The sequence below is a fragment of the Pseudopipra pipra genome, chromosome W (genome assembly GCF_036250125.1).
Source record: "Pseudopipra pipra isolate bDixPip1 chromosome W, bDixPip1.hap1, whole genome shotgun sequence".
Classification (NCBI taxonomy): domain Eukaryota; kingdom Metazoa; phylum Chordata; class Aves; order Passeriformes; family Pipridae; genus Pseudopipra; species Pseudopipra pipra.
The window spans coordinates 9,626,499-9,644,939 of NC_087580.1; the positions used below are offsets into that span (position 1 = coordinate 9,626,499).

Sequence of the window (18,441 nt, forward strand, 5' to 3'; positions counted from 1 at the left end):
CACCATTGGGTGCTGCTGTGCTGGACATGCTGGAGCTTCCATACAAACTGGAGTCCAAGGCAGCCAAGTGGTGTCACCATTGACATTGCAAACATGTTTTTCTCCATTCATTTGGCAGCAGAGTGCTGGCCACAGTTTGCTTTCACCAGGAGGGGTGTATAGTACCCCCAGAATTGACTGCTCCAGGAGTGGAAACAAAGCCTCAGCATCAGCCATGGACTGATCCGGGCTGCACTACAGAAGGGTGATGCTCCAGAACACCAGCAGTACCTCGATGACATCATCATACAGGGGAACATGGCAGCAGAAGTCTTTAGGAAAGGAGCCCCTGTGATGCCCTGGCGACCCCTGGGCCATCCTCACTGACATCCTGGACCCCACGGTTTGGAGCCCTGGGTGGGTTTGGGGGTACCCTGGGGGCGTTGCCCCCCAGATCTCCCAATTGCCCCCCAGTGGGCCAGCGCACCAATTATTTGACCCCATAAAACCTCCCAGTTTCCCTCACTAGACATCCCAGTTGTCCATCCAGACCTCCCAGTTGCCTTCCAGTGGGCCACTACACACCCCAGTTCACAGAATCACGAGATCACTGAGGTTGGAAAATCCATCCAAGACCATCGAGTCCAACCTTGTGATCAACATCCCCCTTGTCACCAAGTGCCACATCCAGTTCCTTGAACACCTCCAGGGATGGAGACTCCATCACCTCCCTGGGCAGCCCCTTCCAATGCCTGACAATGCTTTCCATGGAAGTTTCTCCTGACATCCAACCTGACCCTCCCCTGGCACAGCTTGAGGTCATTCCCTCTCCTCCTGTCCCCTGGGAGCAGAGCCTGACCCCCCCCCGGCTCCCCCTTCCTGTCAAGGAGTTGCAGAGCCAGAAGGTCCCCCCTGAGCCTCCTTTTCTCCAGGCTGAGCTGGCCCAGCTCCCTCAACTGCTCCTGGTGCTCCAGCCCCTTCTCCAGCCCTGTTCCCAGCTCTGGACACGCTCCAGCCCCTCGGATTTCAGGTGCCCCTCACCTGTGTCAGGCACAGGGGTTCGGGCATTTCCCTGGGCCTGCGCCCACCCTGGGGCTGGTACAGGCCAGACAAGGAGGGAGGAGGGTGGGCAATGTGCTGCAGGGGGTTTAATGAACCCTGGGCCCCTCCCCTGTGTTCAGAACCAGCTTGGAGAGGGGGAGGGGCAGCGTCATGACCCTTCCCTCTCCCCCCCCTCACCCTTTTCTCAGGGCTTCCCAGTAAAACCAGTGAAGACAATGGGAGGAGCAGTTACGGTGGGGGAGGGGCTTGAGAGCCTTTTATTGGGGTGAGGGGGGGCTGGAAACCCCTTTGGGGGGGGAGAGGCCCAGAACCACTTTACCCCGTGAGGGAGGGGCAGTGCAGGTCAGGAGGGTGAGTCCCCCTCTTTGGGGGTTTCCCCACTCGGGGGACTCTCCTCTCCCTCTCCCTCCCCCTCCTCTGGCCCCTCCCGCTCCATCCGCTCCCGGTAATTCCTCTGGAAGAAGCCGCACTGTGGGGGAGGGGCAGGGTAAGAATGGAGGGGAGGGGCACGCCAAAAGAGGGGTTCACCCCTCCACCACTCACAGAGCCCCCCTCCTCACCTTGGCGAGGCCGAGGACGATGAGGAGGAGGAGGAGTAGCCCCCCCACCCCTCCCCCCACATAGCCGGGGAGAGGGTTGACTTCCCACAGCAGTTCGACCTCCGTGACCCCCTAAAACGGGGGGGAGGGGTCAAGGTCAGGCGTGGGGGAGGGGCTGCCCCAATTATGGGGCAGCCCCTTCCCCACAATTACCTGTAGACAGAAGATTGGGGCGTGGCTTCCAAATAGACCCCTCCCCATCCCAGAGCCCCTCCCTCTATAGACCCAGAGCCCCTCCCCGCCATTACCTGAGCTCGGAGGAATTGGGGCGTGGCCAGAAAGGGCGGGACCAGAGAGAGCCAGAGGGCGGAGCAAAAGTGGGAGTGGGCAGGTCCCTGTGGTGGGGGAGGGGTTAGAGGGGGAGAGGCTTTGGGGTGGAGGAGGGGTGGGGGCAGGGGTACCTGGCTGTGGGGGAGGGGCCGCAGGGCAGCGCTGACGGTGACCCCCACAGGGACCCCCGAGGTCAGCTGGGTCGGGGGGCAGCGGAACAGCCTCAGGTGGGGGGTGGAGCAAGTCTGGGGGTGGGAGGGGTGGGACCCCAAAGTTAGGGCCCTGCCCCTCCCCCACCATGAGGGGGGCACTCTGCAGTGCCCCACAACTGGGGGGGCCCCAGAGCACCCCCTCATTGGGATCTCCCTGCCTCAGAGCACCCCTGTATGGGAGTCCCCCCACACTCTGTAGTACACCCCAGTTGCTACCCGATATTGGGGTCCCCCCACCCCCCCTCACCTCGGCGATGTTCCTGTTCAGCTCCTGCCCCACAGCGTCCCCCAACTGCGGCTCCACAGCCACACAAGGGCCCCCCAGATCCTGCGGGGCAGGGGGTGAGTTGGGGGACAAGGGTGGAGCTGGGGTCAAGGGGGATTGGGGGCAGGGGGGTGAACTGGGGGCAGGGATCAAGGGGTCAGTAAGGGAAGGGGTTATTTGGGGGATAGGGATCACATCAGGTTCAAGGAGGAGTAGAAGGCAGGAAGGACTTTTGAGGGGCAGGAGGGAGCTGGGGGACAGGCGTCAGCTGGAGGGCAGGGGTTGAGTTGGGGGAAGGGGGTCCTGCCCCTTGTATCTGGGAGGGAGGGGCTCAGAGGGGCACCCTATGGGGCAGAGCCCCCCACTCACCACTTGCACTTGGGGGGCAGCCACGGCCACACCGTGAGGCAGCACCTGGGGCAGGAGGATGAAGGGCGTCGCCTGTGTTTTGGGGCTGCCCGGGGTGGGGGCACGGAGAAGCTCCACCTGTGGGGCAGAGCTGGGGGTCAGCAAGGGCTGTGGGGCAGAGGGATGGGAGGGGTCACTCAGGGGGCTCACCCGATAGTGGTGCCACAGTGTCTTGTTGTGGGGCTGGGGGGGGGTGAAGTTGAGGTGGGGGGTGGAGTCTTCTTGCCTGTGTGTGGGGCAGGTGGGGATCAGTGGGGCCCAGATGCCTGGGCCCCCCCAAATCCATGGAGCAGGAATGTGTGGGGCTCACCAGGAGGCCACGAGGTCGAGGACAAAGTGGACAGGGACATCCCAGGATTTTGTGTTGTCCCCGAGGGTGATGTTGGGCTCGTTCTCGCTATGGGACAGGTAAGACCCACAGGTGTCACCTCCCTGCCCCACAGCACTCCACGGACCCATCCCCACCCCACGGATCCCACCTGCTCACAGTCGCCATCAGCCCCACGGATTTCCCCCACGTGGCATTTTGCTGGAGGTCAAAGGTCACCTCCACCATTACCTGGCGTTGGGCAGAGTTGGCGTGACTTGGGGGGCTACCCCACAGCGACCCCCGGCCCCAGGGCGTGGCCCCACAGATCTCACCTGCCAGCCGGCACGGAGGATGGGGTAGCTGAGGTTGCAGGAGAGGCCCCACGGCTGCCCCTCGGCGCCCTGAGCGTCCCAGCAGGTGATGGGCACCGGGGCAGAGGCCTGGGGGGAGATGGGGGGCTGGGATCTGTGGGCCCCAAACCCCCCTGTCCCTCCCCTTCCCTCCCTCCCCCCATATTTTGGGATCCCCATGTGGGGCACCTCACATACCTGGCTGGCCCGGGCCCACCGATAGGAGACCCCCGGGGGGTGCTGCACTTGTAGGGCCGCCTTATAAGCATCTTCCCTCCTGTTGTCCACAATCAGCTGAACCCTCAGTTCGGCACTGGGAACCCCCAAAACAGCTGCGTCCCCCAGCATCACCCTGACCCCCAAGTCGGCTTCGCACACCTCATCGTCCCCACAGTTCTGCTCGAAGGGGATCTATGGGGCAGGGAAAGAAGGGGGTGGGTTAATTTTGGGGACCCCACCCATCGTGCCCCACATCCCAGCACCTCTGTGGTGTTACCTCGACCCAGGTGGGGCCAGTGCTGGGAGGCAGGATGGGCCCTGGGGGGTCCCTGTCAGGCAGGGCGATGGTGACACTGGCACGGATAGGGGTGACAAAGTCCTCGAGGCAGGGCTGGGGCACAAGGCGCATAAGGTTGGGGGGCACCCCAGAAGTAGGGGGTAACACCCCAGCCACACTCTGGAAGTGTGGGTCCTCCACACCCAAAACTACGTTCTTCCCCTCAAGTACTGGTTCCCCTCTGCCCCCCAAGTGTGGGTCCCGTCCCCCAGATGTGGGTCTCACCCCTACCCCAAAATTGGATCCCATCCCCCAAGTGTGGGTTCTGCCTCCCAAATTGTGTGCCCCACCCCACCCCAAAGTGGTATCTCACCCCCTAAATGTGGATCTTGCCCCCCAGGTGTGGATCCCACTCCTCCATGTGTGGATTCCACCCCCACAAATGTGTTTCCCTCCCCCCAAAGTGTGGATCTCGGCCCCTGGGTCCCACACTCCAAGTATAGGTCCCACCCCTTCAAGTGTGGATTGCACCCCTTCCACGTGTGGATTCCGCCCCTACAAGTGTGGATACCTCCCTACCAAGTGTGGATCTTATCCCCATCAAGTGTGGATCACACCCCCCAAGTGTAGGTCCCACCCCTAAGTGTGGATCCTGGCCCCAGGAGTGGGTCCCTACCAGCACCCTCAGTTCCTTGCTCTGGCAGCTCAGCCCTGGCTGCATCTCCCCGTCCCAGCTCCGCTGCCCCTCCCTGAATTCCCCCCGACCTTGTGCCCGCTGCGGGTCGACATCCACCCGGAAGGTCACGGGGGTCAGCAGGTCACCTGGAGGTCAGTGTCAGGGTGAAAAGTCAGTAACCCCCACAGCACCTCCTGGAGCCCCCCCCGGCACCCCTCCCCGGACCTGGGCGGTGCAGGCAGAGCTGGAGGGTGACAATGGTGACAATGGTGACATCAGAACAGTCGACCCCGCGGGTTGAGATCACGGGAGGGTCGAAGGTCAAGTTGGTGGTGACCCTCAGCACTGGGCGGGACCTGCAGGGCAGGGGACATGGGGGAGGGGACATATCAGGGGTGGCACTGGCTGTGTCACCACCCCGTGTCCCTCCATGTACCCCATATCTCCCCAGTGCCCTTCCCCCCCCGACTTACCCCCATGCCCTTGTCCCCACTGCTGCCTTCATGTCTCCATCCCTGTGTCCCCATGCCTGCATCTCCACCCCCCATGTCCCCATCCCCATGTCCCTGTCCCCACCCTTGTATCCCCATCCCCATGTCCCTGTCCCCACCCTTGTGTCCCCATCCCCCTGTCCCCACCCCCATGTCCTCATCCAACCCCATGTCCCCATCCCGCCATCACCACCCATGTCTCCATGTCCTTGTCTCATGTCCCTATGTTCTTGTCCCATGTCCCCACCTCCACATTCCCATCTTCATGACTCCATTACCATCTGTCCCCATCCCCATGTCTCCACATCTCCATTCCCCTCACCAACCCCACTGGGTCCCTGTGTTCCCACCCTGTGTCCCCACCTCCACCCCCATGTCCTTGTCTCCAACCCCGTGCCCCCATCACTCTCCCCACAACCCCACATTCATGTCCCCATCACCATCCCTGTCCCCACCTCCACATCCCCATGTCCCCATGTCCTCACCTCCACCCTGCATCCCCTATGTCCCCCCATGTCACCTCATCACCACGACGTGTCCCTCCATCCCCACTGCCATGTCTGCCAGCCCATCCCCCGTCAGGTCCAGGCCCCCGGCCACCGCCTGTCCGAAAAAACGCCCCAGGGCCACCACGTCCCCCTGCAGCCTCTGAGGGGGGAGAGGACAGCTCAGACCCTGATGTCCCCTCCCCTGGTGGGGGTCTGCTCCCCCTTGTCCCCAGGTCCCACCTGGCGGGGATGGAGCTCCACTCCCCCGGGATGCCCCCAAAAGATGTAGACAGCCCCACGCTCCTCATCCTCCAGCGGGGCCCCCACGGCCACCTCTGGCAGGTTGTCACCGTCCAGGTCTCCCAGGGTGGCCAGTGATGCCCCGAAACGGCCCAAGGGGTGACCTGGAGCACCATAAAGCTGCCCAGAGGGGTGCAGGGCATCCTGGGGGCACAAAGACATTATGGGGATCCCCTTGGCCAACCCCAATCCCATGGACCTTGGGTGGGGGTCACTGTGGTTACCCCATGGTCGCCAATCTGGTGGCACTGTGGTGACCCTACATCTCTGGTTGGGGGTCACCCCAGTCTTGCCAGGACTCTGGTCACCCTCGTCCTGGTCACCCTTGGCTGTTGTTACCCTGATCACTCTAGTACCACATTCCTCATGATGGGGTCACCCTGGTCACCTTCATTCCACCCTCCCTGGGTCAGGGTCCTCCTGGTCACCCCCATCCCATGGGCTTGGCTTGGGGTTACCACAGTCACCCAACGTCCCTGGGCTGGTGTCCCCCACGGCCATGGGGGTTGGTGGTGACCCCGGGGTGGGGGTGCCCCCCTTACCTCCTCCCACCTGTACAGGTGCACTCGTCCTCCCCAGCGCCCATCGTAGTGGCTGGGGGCCCCCACCAGCAGTGCCACTGTCCCCCCGCCCTGGTCCAGGGCACAAAGGGTGGCCCCAAAATAGGACCCCACCTGTGGAGGGACATACGTGTCAATGGGGGGGTGGGAGCAGCCATGGGGATCACGTGTCACCTGGGAGAGGGTGGGGACACCCATGGCACAGAGGGCGGCCCTGAATTAGGACCCCACCTGTGAGGGGACACTTGTGTCACGTGGGGGGAGTGGGGACACCCAGGAGTACCCTGTCCCCCCATACCTGCTCCCCTTCAAGGGTCTGCAGCACCTTCCAGTTCCCAGTGGCTTCAGGGACCTCAAAGAGAACGACCCCGCCCACGTAGAGGTGACGGGGGGCACCTGCAGCCACCAGCGCCCGGCCGGGGACGCGCAACCCGGCCAAGGCGTAGCCTGGGGGGCAGTGGGGCACCAGGGTCACCAGGGTCATCCTGGTCCCCAGGGTTGGGGTCACCTTGGTCACCACGTGTCCCTGGCCTGGGGTCACCAGGGTCAAGGTGGTCACCAAGGCGTGATGACCTGGTCACTCTGAGCTTTGGGATGGGGTCCCAATGGTCACCCTGGGTTAGGGTCACCATTATCACCTGGTTCCTGGTTGGGTCTGAACCCCCACCATGATCCCACTTCCCACCCGTGCTGAACCCTCCAGCCCAGGGTCTCCCCCCCACAAGATTGCCCCTCCCCCAACTCTCTCAACCCATGTCCCACACATTCAACCCCTCCCCCACTCCATCCCCCTGATTAACCTCTCCCCCCAATTAACTCCCGTTCCCCACACCTATTGACCCCTCCTCCATCCATATAATCCCTCCCCCATCCCTAATCAACCTCTCCCCTCTAATTAACCCCTCTCACCGAGGTACCCCTCGGGCCTGCTCTCCTTTGGGTGGGGGTTGGGCACGAAGGTCTCGTTCTCCTGCAGCTCCAGCAGCTCCAGCAGCCCCCCCGCCCAGTTATCAGCCCCTACTGCCCCTGTCACCCGCCGGCCCTGGGGGGAGGGGAGAGGGTCACGTGAGCACAAGGACACCCCTCCCCCCCAACCCTTCTCTCCCCAACCCACCTGGATGACATCAACGCTGATCCCGCTGGAGCACATCTCCAAGTGGAAACTGTGCAGCTGGGTGGTACCTGGGGGGATGGGGAGGGGGGAGGTTAACTGGGGGAGAGGGAACTGGAGGGTATCAGACTTGAGGGTGGGGGAGGTGTTAATTGGGGTGAGGGAAGGGCTAATTGGGAAAGAAGGTGTTAATTAGGGTGGCAGGTGGGGTGCAACCCCCAGCCAATTTTGGGGTTTCTTCCATGTTGCAGTCGGGCTTCTGGGGAGGGGGACATGTTGACTGGGGAAGTGGGGGGTGCCGGGGTACCCTCGATGTCGTAGAGCCGCGCCTGCAACTCCTGGAAGAGGCCGCGGAGCCGCTCGAAGCTCTCGAGCACCTTCACGAAGCCGGGTCCGGAGGCAAATTGCTGCAGGTAGCGCTTCGTGTCGGGACTGTTGAAGTTGTTCCCCACCTGTGCCGGGAGGGGTGGGCGTTGCTGGGGTGGGGGGTGGATGTTGTCCATCTCCTCCATCCACCTCCCACCCTCCCCATCCCGGCACCTCAGGATGGGGCAGCCACAGCCATGCCCACCCAGGGCCACGCCCACTATGATCACACCCACGTGAGCCATTCTGCCAATCCCACCATGACCACATCCACTTGTGATCTGTTTTGCCACACCCTCAAAGGGCCACACCCCTAAGCTGCACCTGACCACGCCCACTCATGACCATGCCCACATCAACTACACCCACCACGCTCAGCTCCACCAAACCCTCTCCTGGCCACACCCACCACCACAACTCCTTGCTGCACCCACCACTGGTCATGCCCACTGTGACCACGTCACCCCAACCACACCTACTTACCACTCCCACCCAATAACACACCCAGTCATGACCATTCCCACAATGGCCATGCCTACACAATGACCACACCCGCACAATGACCACACCCACACAATGACCACTCCCACACAATGGCCATGCCCACACCACTACCAGTCCCACCATAACCACGCCAACACCTGACCGTGCCCACCATGTCCAGCTCCATCATGGCCTCACAGCCACACCCACTACGGCCACACCCCTGCCCACCCACCCCGATGACGTAGCGGTGGATCCCACGCTCCTCGGCCGCGTCCAGGGCCTTTGGGTCGTGGTCGGTGGCGTCACCATCAGTGATCATCACCAGGACCCGCCGTGCCCCCGGCCGCGCCCCCGCCTCCTCCGAGAACAGCTCCTTCCTGCAGCCACGGGGCACTGATGGGGCCGCAGCAGGGAGCACCGGGCGGGTGGGGGGCACTGGGGCTGGTTCTGGGGGGCAGGGGCACTGGGGGATGGGGGGGGGGTTGAGGGGCTGGGAGATAGTGGGGCCTGGGGGTAACTGGGGATTTTGGGGTGTGGTGGGAGCTGGGGGTAATTGGGGGCTGGGGGCACAGTGGGGGGTGCAGGGAGGGCTGGGGGGGTCACTATAGGTTTGGGGGCTGGGGGTGGCAGTAGGGTACTGTGGTGTGGTTACGGGGCAGATTCAGAGGACAGGGGGGTGCTGAGGGTGTTGGAAGGCAGCTCTGGGCAGCAGTGGGGGCTGGGGGCACTCAGTGCACAGCTGGGGGAGCACTGGGGCTCAGTAGGTGGCACTGGGGGGGCAGCAGGGGGGCAACAGTGGAGCAGTAGTGAGGCAGAGGAGGGGCAGTGGGGGGACAGCAGGGGGACAATTGGGTGCTGGGTGGTGGGGAGCAGCCAAGGGACAGCAGTGGAGCACAGGCGGGTGCTGGAGGTTGGCAGTGGGGTGCAGGGGTGCACAGGGGCAGCAGTCAGTGGGGTGCAATGGGCTGGGGCAGAAGTGGGGCAAAGGGGGAGTGGGGAGTGGCAGTGGGGTGCAATGGGGATCAGGGTGTTTCTGGGGGCCAGCAGTGGGGGTGCTGCCCTGCTGTGGGGGTGGCAGTGGGGCACAGAGATGGCATTAGGAGGGCAGTGCTGGAGGGTGGCGAGAGGGAGTGGAGGATGGTGTGGGGCATAAGGGGTGGCCAGGACAGGGGGGGACAGTGGAGGGCAGCGGGGGGCAGTGGGGCAGCTGCGGGGCAGGGCATGTCTCACGCGACGAAGCCGATGGCAGCGAAGGTGTCGGTGAGGCCCCCGCGCTGTTCCAGGCCCTGCAGCAGCTCCTGGGGCTGTGGCCGGGCCGCGAATTCCTTCAGCGTAAACACGGTCTGGACCCTGTCCGAGAACTGCACCGCCCCGAACTGCCCACAGGGGCTGCTCTGAGTGTCCAGCCCACCGTGGGCCCAGAGCCCTCCATAGTCCCCCATTGCCCCCACAGTGCTCCCAGGGACCCCATCCCCACAGTACCCCCTGTAGCTCCCATCCCCATAGTGCCCTCAATTGCCCCCATCCCCCACACTGCCCCTTATAGCCTCCCTCCCACAGTGCCTCCATCCCCCCATGCCCCTGTAGTGCCCCCTATAGCTCCTGCCCCCACAGTGCCACCATAGCCTCCACCTCCATCCCCCCCAGTGCCCCCTATGACTCCCATCCCCCACAGTGCCTCCATAGTCCCCATAGTCCCCCCTATAGATCCCACCCCCACAGTACCCCCTATGGCCCCCATCCCCTATACTGGCCCCTGTAGGCCCCACACCACACCATTTCCCCCTGCACATCACCCCACTGAACTCCCACCCCTGCCCACGCCCACCCGGGGCGTACATGGATCGAGGTGTTCTGCAGTTTCTCCATCACATCCACCATGAAGTCCCGGATGGCCTTGAACTGGGAGGTGCTCATGCTGCTGGAGTCATCGAACAGGAACACCAGGTCCACCGGGCCCCGCTGGCAGCCTGGGGTCAGGGGGGGCCACTGGGGGGTCAGCACCGGGGTAGGGGGGGCACAGGGAATGGCTCAATGGCCCCATGGGTCAGCCAGGGTCACTGTGGGTCCATGATGGCCTCCATGGGTCAACCATGGTCCCTATGGGTCAGCCCTGGGTCAACCACAGATCAGCCACCAGGGTCAAGCATCATGGCCACCATGGGTCAGCCATGAGGTGACCCTGTTCTCCACGGGGTGGGGGACCATCTCTGGGGCGGGCTCCTCACCTTGGTATCCAGGCATCAGCTCCTGCCGTGTTCTCAGCTGGGGGTCCAGCAGGACACAGACCCCGTTCGTGTAGACATTGCGATCGCAGATGTGGGTTGAGCCAGGGCCACAGGCCTGGGGAGAGGGAAGAAAGGGGCAAGGGGTGGAGCTGAGGGGAAGGGGGGGGGGTGGGCCCCCCTTCCCCTGGGTGGGGAAACTGTTGGACTCACGATTGTGATATCACCATCCCGGGCCAAGGCCATTCCTATGTGGGTCTGGGTGCTGTTCCCTGGGGATGGGGTTTATTCCTAATCCTGTCCCAATCTCATCCTAATCCAGACTCGATCCTGCCCTAATCCTACCCCTCCCCCATTTTAAATGACACCTCATCCCCACCCCCTCCCAACCCCACCACCTATTATAATCTCATCCTCATCACACCCTAATCCTGTCCCCACTCCAAACCCACCTCTAAAACCACCTTACCCACACCCCCACCCCCACCCTAATCCCACCCTAATCCCACTCCAGTACGACCTCACTCCCACTCAAAACCCATCTCCAAATCCCTTCCACCCCCAACCCTAATCCAATCCCTAATCCCATCCCAATCCCACCCTAATCTCACCCCACCCTAACCCCACCCACTCCCAGTTCTCCCTAGCCCACCCCCACCCCACTCTCATCCTAATCTCACCCAGATTGCCCCTAATTCCACTTCAACCCTACCTGTAATCCCAGCCCATCCCCACCTCTAATTTCACCCCACACCCACCCCTAATGGCACCCCAATCCCTCCTAATGCCCCCATTCCCACCTTCCAGCTGCACCTTCTGGCACTCCCCACTTTGCACCGAGCACTGGAACAGCCGCCCCCCATCTCCCACCTCTGCCGGGGCCCCCACCAGCACTCTGGAGAGAGGGGCGGGGTCAGGGCGTCCCAGTCACCCGGGACCCCCAATCCCTGGGGTCAGGGGGGCCCCACAACTGGGGGATTCAGGTGTCCAGGCCCCCTATCTCCTACCGGGCCCCATCCAGCGGCAACACCTGGTGCCCGAAGCTCCGGCCCTGGCCGGGGGTCAGGACCCGATGTGGGACCGGGTGGATGCTGAAGGCTCCAATGTGGGGCAGTGCTATGGGGCAAGAGAGGGGGAAGGGGTGAGAGGAGCCCCCGTGCCCCCCACAGCCCCCCCCAAATGAGCACACGAGCTCTGTGAGCACCATAACTGGGGGTCCCAGGTCGCTGAGCCCCATAAGCAGGGGGCACCCATCATCAGGCCTCATGGCGCCAACATGGGGCTTCACTTCCTTCCCCCGAGCATGGGAAGGATCTGGGCATCTAGCTGCTCCCACCCCCCCCCCCAGTGGGTCAGGGCTCCCCACCTCCCCTGCTGTGGGATAAAGACCCCCATCTCCCCATGGATCAGGGCCCCAAGTGCCCCCATACCGGCCAACAGCACCCCGAAGACAATGCTGATGATGCCACTGTGCCCCACGGCCGCCATGCTGTCACTGTCACTGTCACCCCGTGTTACCCCACCCCCGCATTTCCTTCCTGTGGTGGGAGGGTGACAAACTTCCCACACAGAAACAGGGGGCCCTGGGCATCCGCGACCCAGAACGGGAGGAGACAGAACTGGGGGGGGAGACAGAATTTTAGGGCAGGGGGGAAGGAACCGGGAGGGACCCGGAACTGGAGGGAAGCAGAATTTGGAGGGGGACAGAACTGAATGCGAGACAGAACTGGGGGGTGGGGACAGAACTAGGGGAGGCAGAGAACTGTGGGTGATGCTGGGGGATGATGACCTTGGGGGGGGGAAACCAGAATTGGAGGGGGTCCCAAACAGGGGAAGAGACAGAACTGGGTTGGGAGGATGCAGAACTGGGGGAGAGAGAACTGGGGGAGACCCAGAACTGGATGGGAGACAGAACTGGGGGATGGGAGCCCAGGCATCTAGGATCCAGTGCTGGGGGGAGGGGGGCCATCACTGGAGGTCTCTAGGCAACTGGGACTTGCCTGTCACCATTGGGAGGGGCATGGTGGAGGGAGGTTGGAGGGGGGTTGAGCTGGGGGTTGGGAATGGCTGTGCTGAGAGGGTCCTGGGAGCTGTGGGGGCTGTGGGGGGGACACCCTGGCTGGATGCCAGGTTCCCCCAGAGACACTCTGTCACTCCCCTCATCACCTGTACAGGGGAGAGAAAACAGAATATTTATTTCAGTGCTGGGATGAGGAGTGAGGGCTTGAGTTTGGGCTGGGATGCGCTGGATGATAGAAGAGCATGAATTGGGCTTTAAAAGAACTGGATGGGCTATGGGAAACTCAGAGGTGTGGGGAAATCCTAAAGTAATGACAGACTGGTGTTTAAAGCAGCAACCAGTGAGGGTAGAATGATATCAGTAAATCTTGGCACATCCTGGGGTAAGAGTGAGTTTGGGAAGCAGAGGGGTGGTTAAAGTGTGCAGGGAAACAGCACAGGCACAGGGGAGAGTAGGACAGTCTGGGGCAGTGACAACCAAGGGCCTTGGTGGGGCTGGGACGGTTCCACCCCCACATTTCCAGCTGTAGCCATTGCCTCTGTCTTCCTGCTTCACCAACCCCAAGGGATGGTCAGTTTACCGGTCAGGACCTCACTGGTCTCTTCAGTGATGACCCTCAGTGGGGCCAGTTAACACCCTCAGGGTCTTGGGGGTCGTTGCTGACTTTGACTTCTCAGGACATTTGTTCCCGATGTGCAATTCAGGGATTCAGCACCACAGGGAGCAGGAACAGGCAAAGTGCCCAAACACACAACAGCTCTGGGGTTCGTTTCCTCATTTCTCACGTGGTTGATTGGAGCAGTTTCATGGGTGCTGTCAAAGTCAAAAGTTTATCAAAAACAGTAAGCACAAGAAAGCATTTTTCTGGTTTTCCTAATCTTTCTGCCCGCAGAATACAAGGAGCTTCTGACTGAGGTTGTTTCTGAGCATTTCTTAATTAAGCACAGACATATACAGAAAGCCAAAACTGGGGGGAGTTTTTAGTGCACTCCTTGGGGTGAATTAAACACAGGACTTTGCTTAAATACAAACCAAAAGAAGCACCCATGTGTGTGCACAATGCTTTGGGTAGAGTCCTACCACTGTGAGCCATTCTCCAAGGACTCTGACAAGGTGGGTCTGAGCTGACCTCTCAGACACTTGCACCAGCACTGACAAAGGGTCAGCACAGGGCACCTCATCCCAGCCTTGGCTCATCCCCCATTAAATATAAAAAGAGGCCTGAGATCTAGTTAGTCTAGAGACCATATGCCTGGATGAGATACTGGGGAGCCCTGAGAGCCTGCAGGTTGGCTACTGGATGGACACTGTGACCTAAATACCTCTTAAGAGCAAGTGCCAGATCCTTCACCTGGGCTGGGGTGATTCTGGTGTGACAGACACAGCTGAGGATGAGAGTCTGGAGAGTTGCCCTACAGAGAGATCTGGGGGTTTGGGTGGAAGGCAAGATATATCACCAGCGTGCCCTGGCAGCCAAAGGGGTCCCCGTGTCCTGGGGGCCATCAGGCCCAGCATCTCTGGGACTGCACTGGGGCAGCCTCACCTTGAGCCCTGGGGGCAGTTCTGGGCACCTCAATATAAGGAGGACATCAAAGGGTGTCCAGAGTAGAGTAACCAAGGTGGTGAAAGGCCTCGAGGGCAGAACTTACAAGGTGAAGCTGCAGTCATTTGGTTTGTCCAGCCTGGAGAAGAGGAGGGTGAGGGGTGACCTCATTGCCATCTACGACTGCCTCAAGGGGGGCAGCGGATGGAGGGGCTGGTCTCTCTCTGTCACCAGTGACAGGACTCAAGGAAATGGAATGAGGTTGCATGAGAGGAAGTTCAGACAGGACATTGGGAAAAGGTTCTTCACCCGGAAAGTGGTTAGTCACTGGAACAGGCTCCCCAGAGAAGTGGTTACCAGGCCTGCCAGAGCTCAAGGAGTGTATGGATGATGTTCTTAGTCCTATGATTTCATTTTATGTGGTCCTGAAAGCAGCAGGGACTCGTGGATCCTTATGAGTCCTTCCAATTTGAGAAAGTCTATGATCCTGCAATAGTGGGTGCTATTAAAGGGACCATGGAGGACAACGGCAACATCAGGCATGGTCAGCCCAGGTTCACAAAGGGAAACAGCGGTTTAACCAATTTGAGATATTCTATAATACCATGATTTGTTCCTTCAGACACCTCTCAGCTTGCCAGCTGCTGCTCGCTTGAGATTCCAGCAGTTAAAAGCTCTCCTGTCCTTTGGGAACCTGTCTCCCGGACAGCTCTTTTTTATGTTCCTGTATATCTTTTCTATATATCTATCTATCTAAAACCTTTCTGATAAGATCATCCCTTGCAGGAAGATGACATCAATAGAGGCAGCAGGTACTGAGCATGTGGTTACTGAGGGTGTTTTGGTGTTTATGAAACCCTCTCATGCTTAATTTCCTTCTGTTACAAAAAAACCCTGCTGGGCCTGTGTGCGGGCAGATCTCTGAGGAGAGCAGGTGGGAGATGGTGCCATGGGCCTGTTAACATCCAGCTGTAGAGATCAGGAGAAGTCTGATACAAGAACAGTGATGTCAGTCCCAAGTGGGCAATGTCAGAAATGGAGAGGCTGGGGGGTGAGGAGGAAGGTTGTCCAAACAGGGTCAGCCCCTCAAGGGACTGTCCAGACCTCCCAAGGAGATAGTATCAACATCACTTGGAGAATGCTTCTATCACCTCTCTCTAAACTGAAAAGTAACAAAATATTCCCTTTCATTAAAAAAAAATTATATATTTCATGACATGCACTTTGAAATCTTCCTCCTTAACAACAGTTCAGGCAGACTCCAGTCAGCTGTAAAAGTCTTAAAGACTTGAAGATAGTTAAAGGAGGAGAAAGAGCTTGTGAGGGCTTTCTGTATTTTAATGAGCCCCACGGTGTACTTGGGGCTGAGTCCATGGTCCCCAGGTATGGAAGAAGCTGCTGAAGAAGTCAGAAGCCGAACTCCAAGTCTCTTGAAGCGTCAATGGGCCCCACTGAGGGCAGGGACTGACAAAGCCTCCCCAGGGACTCCTTAGAGCAGACCCTTGGAAGCCAGGAGTGCAGGCAGACAAAGGCTCTGGGCAGGCCCCTGCAATGCTGAGCAAAGTCTGGCTTGGTTTTGTGGAGCAGAAAGGCCAAGGCCTGAGCCCCAGGCCCTGGCACAGCAGATTCTGTCCCTCCCGGGTGGCTCAGGGCTGCTTGGGGGGCAGTGGGATGGGAGGGGGAGGACCAACAAAGGCCAAAAATTGTGCGACCCCTCCCAGGATCCTCAGGGAGGGGCGAGGCAGAAACAAAGTGCAGAACCGCAAAGGAAAGTGGCTTGTGGTGGTCTCAGTGGCAGAGGCAGCTGCCAGAGCCAAGGGGACAAAGGCCTGTGTGCCTTTGGGCCTTGCAGCCCTGCCAGAGCCCTTGACCATCTCTCCTGCAGGCTGTCCTGCCCTGTCCCTGTGAATCCAAAAAATTGGTCCAAGAAACTGCTCAGAGACTTTTTATCTTTAAGCAGCAAGGTATTTGTTTATTCAACATTGGGAGCAAGCCAGCTCACGCTGGACAAACTTGCTCAAAGGCTTCACACAAAATCAGCATTTTTATACAATCTTCAGATGTGATTAAATGCATATTCAAACGACTACAACATCTATCAATACATATTAAAAATAGGCGGAGTATAGGTGGAGCTCAGGCGGGGCTTGGGGCGGTGCTTCTCTTGGCTCCCCATTTCGGAGGGTAGTTCCCATCTTCCTCCATATGGGAGGGGGCTTCAACTCATCTTCCTCAGCTTGACCCTTCTTCTTTTCCATTGTTCTTGACCCGCCCACTGAAGCTTGGAAAAAGCCCTGGCTCCAGGCCTATTTCTCCTATTCAAATGTCTACCTGATCCTGTTGTATTTCTAATTTATTGCTTCTAGGCCTACATGTTCCTGTACTATTCTCTTAAGCTTTGGTCCAGTAAGTAGAACAGAACGAGCACAGATCATCTTGGATGTTGGTAGTTTGTTAGCAGGCCCAAATTTCTTAGTTAACTCTTTTGGGCCTAGCCTCCTGTTTCACCTGCTGCTGCTCTGGCCTTGCAGGCTGCACACATCCCTCCTGCTTTCCCACCCCCTCCCAGCAGCATTTCTAGACCCTCACTGATGTCTTTGCACCCATCACTGGCTGTTCCCTGAAACACAAAGCCATGGGATTATCCTGACTCTTCTCTGGGTGACCTCTTGCCCTTTTGAGTGATACTTCTTTTTCCTCACTTCCAGTCTGAACATTCCAAATTGCACTTTGTGGGTTTCCTTCTCTTTCCAGTACCAATAAAAACTCCATTATCTCTCAATCTGCTCTCTCAAACTGCTCTTCAAGCAGTACCAGATACTCCTGCAGAGCCCTGGGCCTCCTTTTCGAAAGGTACAGCAGCCCATGTCCCTCAGCTTCTCCACACAGTCCCCAAACCCCCTCCTGTCAGTCCTCCAGAACCTCTCCAGTTCCTTCTCATTATTCCAGAGTAGGGAACCCCACACCCAGGCACACCAGTCCAGATGTGGCCACAGAAGAGTTGAGTCTAGGGCGTGACAATCTGTGCTTTGGGTGGCTCCCCTGGCCCTGCTGCAGCTGCTCTAATCCAAGGGCAGCAGCACCTCTGGCTTGTCTGGCCTCCCCCAGCCCTGCTCCTCAGGTGGTTGAGCAGGGCCCACTGTGCCCTCAGCTCTGGGGCCATTCTGCCCCAGTAAAGAACTGACCATTTTTCCCTGTAAAGCCCTGGGAGCTTTCCATGTGCCGAATCCCAGAGTTTTTCAGAGTTCCCAGCACTGAGGCTCTCTGGGCAGCTGTCAATGTGTGTGTGCAGGGGGCTCACTTGGCCTGGGGTGCCTCTGGCAAGGGATAAGCCTGAGGCACTGCAGGGTGCTACAGACTATTAATGAAGCGCTTGTTGGATGATCTTGCTCCCCAAGGTTCATGATCCTGTGATGCCAAGTGGGGCCAGGGAGGGAAGGGCAAACAGAAACGGGCTGTTTGCAGGGGGAGATACAGGGATGGTCAATGGCAGTAAGTTGTGAGGAGAGAAAAAGGAAAAAGACAAGATGAAGCAAAGGAAATGCTCAGGGCTGTCTGGGGGGAGCTGCCAGGCAGCCCTGGATCTGAGCAGCAATGTCTGCAGTGGGACAAGAAACTCACAGGTCACTCCTGCCGGAGATACACTCTGACACGCTCAGACACACTCAGGCACACCCAGACACACTCAGACACACTCGCATACACTCACACACACTCACACACACTCAGGCACACTCAGACACGCTCAGACAGACTCAGACAGACTCAAACACATTTAGGCACACTCAGACACACTCGCACACACTCACAAACATTTGCTCGCAGTCAGATACGGTCAGACACACTAAGACACACTCAGACACACTCAGACACACTAAAAGACACTCAGACAAACTCAAGCACACTCCCACACGTCCAGACACATTCAGAAACATTCACACACATTCAGACACACTCTCACACACTCAGAAACACTCACGCGCTCTCAGACACACTCAGGCACACTCAGACACACTCGCACACACCCAGACACATTGGCACACACACAGATATTTTCAGACACACTCAGGCACGCTCCCACAAAGCCAGACAAAATTAGACACACTCAGACACACTGAGACACGATCAGACACAATCGCATACACTCAGACACACCTGCAAACACTGACAAACAATCAGACTGATAAATAGATGCACAGGCACAATCACGCACACTGAAACACA

At 59.4% G+C, this 18,441-nt stretch overlaps 1 protein-coding gene across 1 annotated transcript; it reads right to left on the reverse strand.

Moving 5' to 3' along the window:
- Positions 1–1,279: 1,279 nt before the first annotated feature.
- Positions 1,280–12,279, reverse strand: LOC135406121 (integrin alpha-L-like). Its single transcript, XM_064640667.1, has 29 exons — positions 12,085–12,279; positions 11,662–11,770; positions 11,455–11,549; positions 10,868–10,926; positions 10,658–10,772; positions 10,269–10,399; positions 9,660–9,805; positions 8,662–8,806; positions 7,885–8,029; positions 7,581–7,648; positions 7,376–7,508; positions 6,765–6,913; positions 6,449–6,580; positions 5,847–6,050; positions 5,639–5,766; positions 4,853–4,983; positions 4,628–4,773; positions 3,952–4,065; positions 3,654–3,866; positions 3,438–3,545; positions 3,275–3,354; positions 3,106–3,192; positions 2,946–3,021; positions 2,757–2,873; positions 2,370–2,450; positions 2,042–2,155; positions 1,889–1,975; positions 1,602–1,712; positions 1,280–1,510 (listed from the first exon to the last, which is right to left on the reverse strand). Exons 1-29 carry the CDS (start codon positions 12,140–12,142, stop codon positions 1,385–1,387), a joined length of 3,408 nt encoding a protein of 1,135 aa, XP_064496737.1. The 5' UTR covers positions 12,143–12,279; the 3' UTR covers positions 1,280–1,384.
- Positions 12,280–18,441: the final 6,162 nt, after the last annotated feature.

Coding starts and splice junctions, on each gene's coding strand:
- LOC135406121 (XM_064640667.1), bottom strand. CDS start 12,142: ATGGCGGCCGTGGGGCACAGTGGCATCATCAGCATTGTCTTCGGGGTG. Junction 11,771..12,084: donor CTTCGGGGTGCTGTTGGCCG/GTATGGGGGCAC, acceptor CTTGCCCCATAG/CACTGCCCCACATTGGAGCC. Junction 7,509..7,580: donor TCAGCGTTGATGTCATCCAG/GTGGGTTGGGGA, acceptor CCCTCCCCCCAG/GGCCGGCGGGTGACAGGGGC.